The 6,000-nt window shown below is 39.4% G+C and overlaps 1 protein-coding gene and 1 long non-coding RNA gene across 9 annotated transcripts in view; one reads left to right on the top strand and one right to left on the bottom strand.

The window, feature by feature from the left end:
* Nucleotides 1-594: 594 nt before the first annotated feature.
* Nucleotides 595-3,025, bottom strand: LOC133158466 (uncharacterized). Its single transcript, XR_009715220.1, has 3 exons — nucleotides 2,919-3,025; nucleotides 2,287-2,471; nucleotides 595-1,174 (listed from the first exon to the last, which is right to left on the bottom strand). It is a non-coding gene; the product is annotated as an uncharacterized LOC133158466 (long non-coding RNA).
* hars (histidyl-tRNA synthetase) overlaps nucleotides 2,960-6,000 on the top strand; it is a 94,827-nt gene continuing 91,786 nt past the window's right edge. For 5 of the 8 annotated variants that reach the window (XM_061285645.1, XM_061285641.1, XM_061285609.1 and 2 more), the window contains exons 1-3: nucleotides 3,095-3,237; nucleotides 3,919-4,250; nucleotides 4,497-4,586. In XM_061285645.1, coding sequence (XP_061141629.1) covers nucleotides 4,140-4,250; nucleotides 4,497-4,586 — 201 coding nt within the window. In that variant the 5' untranslated portion in view covers nucleotides 3,095-3,237; nucleotides 3,919-4,139. Of the gene's footprint in view, nucleotides 3,238-3,918; nucleotides 4,251-4,496; nucleotides 4,587-6,000 lie in introns of all 8 variants that reach the window. The other 3 variants (XM_061285647.1, XM_061285618.1, XM_061285633.1) reach the window with 3 other exon arrangements.

Genomic DNA, 6,000 nt, shown 5'->3' with positions numbered 1-6,000 from the left:
TAGATGGAACTGCATCCTGTCTGCATTGCATCGAAAGACAGTAAATACAATTCTAATAAAACTTTCAAGACTATGATCTAACTTGTGTGTTTTCATTAAATTTGACTTTGTTAGTTGAACCCTGGCATATTTCCTCTTGTATTACGCAAACAGTATTCAGCCATGCTGACGTTACCGAGCTTGCTTGCAATTAACCTAGATGGCTAACGTTAACGTGGTATTAACGTTAATGCTTGTAACGTTACTAGGTGGCGTATTTATTTATTTAGGTATTTACAGTGGGACAGATTGAAGATGGGGTGCTGCATGCATGTGTGCCATTCATGTAAAGAGCCCACTAAAAGAATTCAATTTTCAGAGACAAGTTGGGTCAAATTTATTAATTGTACATTGCAGTGGGCTAATTTAGATGTCCCAGAAAGTGCAATAACACAATTTGCTGTTAGAACATTCAACTTAACAGTTAACAGCCCGATTCCAGATGTGCTAGCTAACGCAGGTTACCACAGAGAATGCCACATGCAATTTGCAAACACACGGAACATAGAGGCTGCCCGCAAGAGGAAGGAAAAAAATGACAAAGACCGCAAAAGGTTCGTACCAAATTAGATTAGATTCAAATTTATTGTCAATGTACGGCACAAGTACAGTACAGCGAAAAGAACTTTGATATTGAACCAGAAGTGCAAAAAGCAGTAAAGTGCAGGGTAAAAAGTAATACTGAGCAGTAGGTACAGTGCAATCAGGTAAATATGAGGTGAGTTATACTATGCGGGATAATATACACGAGGGACGAGTACGGATATGACTAGGTAAGTATTTACAATAAGGTGCAGTAGAACAAATATCTGCAGGCGGTACTAGAATGCTGATTATAAATATTGGGTTATAAATATGCAACATAGAGTCAGTATAACCAGATATGAACAGAAATGTACAAGTGGAGTAAAAGTGATGAATAAATATATAGGATAGGAATGCAGCAATTATATGCAGATATGGACAGTATATGCAGGTAATACAGGTGTTGTTGTGGTGGGGTTGTTGTGCTGCAGGGTTCAGAACTCATCAAATCAGGGGGATGACAGGGGTGTTGTGCTGCGGAGTTCAGGGTGATGATGGCAGAGGGGAAAAAGCTTTTCCTCAGTCTACCCGAACAGTCCGGTATCGCTTCCTAGAAGGAAGAAGAGTAAACAGTCTGTGGTTGGGATGATAGGAGTCTTTGATGATGCACTTTACTTTAAACATATGGCACATGATTATTGTATTTTATTTTACTGGACTGGCCGTGAAATTTGCTCAGTTTTTTCTCTTAAGGAGAAAGCGATGAATATGGGTGTGAGAGAATGTGTATTAATCCTGTAACATGGACACAGCATCTTAATCCTGTAACATGGGGACAGCATGTATGAGTCAAGATCAGATCTAGTCTGGAATAGACAGGAATCAACAGAATCTTGATTTTGTGACGTGTAACTACAGTGCAGGGGTGTCCAGCTCAATTTTTGATCTTGCAAGATTACGATAGACCCCACAGGCTAGGTTAGATTAGATTAGGCCTAGAAGATATCTGTAGTGTCGTCCAAGGTTGAGCATCTGGGGAAACAGAAAAACAACCAATACATTTCGGAGCATTGCTACTACAATACATAAAGTTAGTCATCACATTATCTCTCTATCTACCCCCCCCCCCCCCCATACAATTTAGTTTCCCTTTCAAATGTAGAAGACGCAGAGGCACACGTAACTGAGAAGAGAAAAAATGATGAATACAAGAGCACAGGGAACATACAGTATCAAAGAGGATACAAGCACTTCTGTGAAACACCTCTCTTGTACAGACGTGTGTGTGTGTGTTTGGACTGTCTGAACACTATTAATAATAAATGGTAATGTTGTTATTGTGTTACAAATATAAATGTTCTCTACCACTATGATCCTCTCTTTGGTCTTGTTTAATGGTATTCCACTACCCACAACATGCTAGTGAAACACCCAACAAGAATGTGAAACAACTATTATTAGCTTTGGGTTAGGGTTGTTTGACAAACGTTTATGTTAGATTACTCTCTGATAAAGACGGTAAGGCAAAACCAGGGGTTACTGTAGCTACTCTCTGTAACGTAAATTAGTCGTGTAATCTCTGAAGCCAAAATTGACTGCATATAAACTGCTGATGACTCCTAACATCCTATCATATTTGAGGACTTTTCACACTGCACGTTCTTAGCCTCGGGGCTATCCTTAGCCATTTTCAATATGAATTTATATTAAATAAGAACCTACCGAGTGCGAACCAAGTCCATTGTGTTATATCCTTACTATTCTCCAGGTTCTTAGATAGCAAGAATAGTTTGGACAACGACGTGAAGGATAACTGCTTTATTCCTCAATCACAGTGCGTTCACAGGGCGTACCTCCACAAGAGAGAATGCCCCTCGAAGTCCGATCCCACTCCCGGGGGTTTTCTCCTACGGAACTTAGGTTAGCCCAGTGCTTCTCAATTATTTCCTGTGACGCCCCCCCTAGGAAGAAGAAAACATTTTGCGCCCCCCCCATGTTATTAATATTAAAGGAAAAACAAAAAATAAATAAAAAAGAAAGATCAACTTACAATAAAGAATGACTTTATTAATAACAGTGTTTTTTAGTCTGTAACAGAACAGATTCAAAGTGCTGCTGTAGAGCAAATACTCTTCCAGTGATACCGCCACCCCCACCTACTGCAGTGGATGTGTAATTAGCCTTTAATCTAATACAGCCAAAAGAAAAACATGTTCCCGCGCCCCCCTTGGTATCGCACTACGCCCCCCCAGGGGGGCCCGCCCCACTATTTGAGAAGCACTGCTTTAGGAAGTGATTCATTCACTCTCGTTCACTGAAAAGAGCCGTTCGTTTTGAACGGATTGTTCACTCACGAGCCAACACTAGTTGCGAAGGACCCAGCCTCGAACTGGCCTTGGAGGACGCAGCCTGTGAATTTGGACACAACTATTTGTACTTGCCATCGTTAGCGATCTAGAAAGGCCAATCCTCTGCGCATGCGCGCCTCAGGTCGTTCAGGAGCCGCTGATCGTGTCTTGACGAGGGTTTTCCGACACAGACGTTAAGTGTGGGTGTCTAGCTAAAATACGTATTTGACGAACAATGGAAGGAAAAACTCAGATCCAAGAAGCAATTAAAACTCAAGGTGACATAGTTCGTAGGATGAAGTCCGAGAAGGCAAGCAAAGAGGAGGTAAGCATCGTTATAATTGCATACAAGTGACCCGTTGAGGGGTTAACATGGTGTGCCCATATATCACACATGAGTGCATGAAATGGGGGAAGAAATCGAATAATAAAGAAGCTCAGATTACAGTCATCGGCGGAATTGAACTACGAAAAAACGGCATTCATTCACTGTTGTGGTTAGAAAATGTATAGGGAAGCCAGGAATGTTTGCACAAGTCCAGGAAGCAGCATAAATTACTTTTAAAATTGTAATTTGGTCTCAGTACTTAAATATTTACTTTTCTTAGTGGCGTTTTAGTTGTATTCAGACTTCTGATGCAATAGGTAACTGGGTAGACAAGCAGCAATAATTGCAAACTTACTTAAATACTGAAATCATTATCATAAAATACACTGACAATCTACGCTTATTCCGGGTAACTCTGAAAACGCCTTTATACCGTATTAGTTTTAAATTAATTGTCCTCGAATCTGTACGTTACATTTTACCGCAGACCATTGACACAGTACTAACGTCATACACTGTTGCTGCTGATGCAATGCATACAGATTGTGTACGACCTTTAAAGCAGGGCTGTGCCTATATGTGGATTGCTTTTGGCCGGATACTTTGATTGATTTAGTACATCTTATGTTTTGTCCTTCTCAACTGGGGTATTGATGCATCATACACCGCCACCCCTAGTGATAGGGTTGCTTACCACTTTTCTCCTGTTCTTCCTGCCCGACCGTTGGTGTCCTGCTGGCCATTCACGGAATATTTTGACCATCTACGGAATACGTTGTACCAACTGGGTCCTTCATTACTTTGAATGGCTTTTGGGTTGGCTGCCACAATACCATTGGATGATACACTCCTGAATTTTGGTTTGTTTTTGACACGGTCTTGTGCCCTGTGTTCTTGAAATGAACATGTTTGCCATGTTTGCTGTCCGGACCCACTCTGCTACTGTTGGCTTCCTACTCGCAAACTGTGCCAAATCTCAATGTTCTTTGATGGGAATCACTGTGGCTCAGGTATGTACTATATTTATGTCTAGTATTTCACATGTATGTGCTTGTTTCTGCATTGCATGTATATCACATTTTATCAGTGTTATAAGCACATATAAGCATTTTAGAATTGGTTTTATGGAATTTTGAATTGATTCCGAATCGCCAGGACTAGGAATTGAAGTTCTTTGTAGACTAGATTTTTTTTCCTGCACTGCTAGTTGTGATAATGCCATGTTATAAATTCTATTGCTAACTTGTCCAACGCAGATTGACAAAGAAATTGCCAAACTTCTACAACTGAAAGCGCAATTGGGAGGGGATGATGCAAAACATCAGTTTGTTCTTAAAACAGCTAAGGTAAGGTTCACTGTGCTGCAAGTGACTTAAGATATTCTTTTGATCATTGAAACAATCTAAGGTTTGCTGGAAATCTGTAAAAATGTGTGAACATATTTTTAGTTTTACTTTTTCAATTTAAGGGTAAGTTTTCAACAAGATGTTTGTTGCTTTAGGAATGTATGTATATTCTATGTAAGCTTTATCTTTTTTGTTTTCTGCTTATTTTCGCCACAATAAATACCAGCCAGATAGTACCGTTTTTTTCCATGTATAATATGCCCCCATGTATAATACGCACCCTAAAAATGGCATGTTGATGCTGGAAAAAAGCCTGTACCCATGTATAATACGCACCCAAATTTTGACTCTTACTTAAGTCCGTAAACGTAAAATTATTTCAGAAAAAAAATATCATCTTTGGGAACAACCGGATGTTATTCTGCCGGTCAGTATCACTGCGCATGCAGTAACAAACTCGATAGCGAAGAAATATGTGAGACTCTCAACAGGATCACCAATATTTGAGTCAAAGGCAAAGTCTGCTTTATTGTCAATTTCTTCACATCCCAAGACACACAAAGAAATCGAAATAACGTTCCCACTATCCCACGGTGACAAAACATAGTACACAATATACATACAAGTAGGGGTGTAAATCGCGGGTTTTGTCACGATACGATATAATATCGATACAAAGAACTACGATACGATATTTGCCGATATCTTAAAGCCTGCTGCGATTCATTCACGATATATCGCGATATAGTGCTCTACGATCGATATATATACCGTATTTTCCGGCCTATAAGGCGCACCGGCCTATAAGGCGCACCTTCAATGAATGGCCCATTTTAAAACTTTATCCTTATATAAGGCGCACCGGACTATAAGGCGCCCCATTAATGCATCATGTCAGATTTTTAATCCAAATCAAATCATTCTCCATTTTATCTTTTTTATTTCAACTTCAGACGGAAACAAATTACTTTATAATCTTAAAATAATGATCCATAGTCTTTTTGAGTCATGATCCATAGTCTTCAGCGGGCCACTTATGATTGATTTCATGACACAATGCTTTGGGCCAGTTTAAATTTAGGAATTTGGTCCATATATAAGGCGCACCGGGCTATAAGGCGCACTGTTGGTTTTTGAGAAAAATTTAGGTTTTTAGGTGCGCCTTATAGGGCGGAAAATACGGTATATATTTTTAATAAAAAATATAGAACAATATCCTGATTTATAACAATTCATACGCGAAATCAACAAGGTACTGCAAACTCTTTATTTTGGAAATTACAAGAGTATTGTAGTATACAAAGTCCTTATTTTAACACTGAACTTTGATGTCGTGTTTTTTCTTTAAATGTGCGGCGAGATTTGTGCTCCCTGAATTTACAATTTACAAGGATTTACAAACTGCACGTGTCTT

The sequence above is a fragment of the Syngnathus typhle genome, linkage group LG1 (assembly GCF_033458585.1).
Source record: "Syngnathus typhle isolate RoL2023-S1 ecotype Sweden linkage group LG1, RoL_Styp_1.0, whole genome shotgun sequence".
Taxonomy (NCBI): domain Eukaryota; kingdom Metazoa; phylum Chordata; class Actinopteri; order Syngnathiformes; family Syngnathidae; genus Syngnathus; species Syngnathus typhle.
This window is presented reverse-complemented; position numbering and strand designations above follow the sequence as displayed.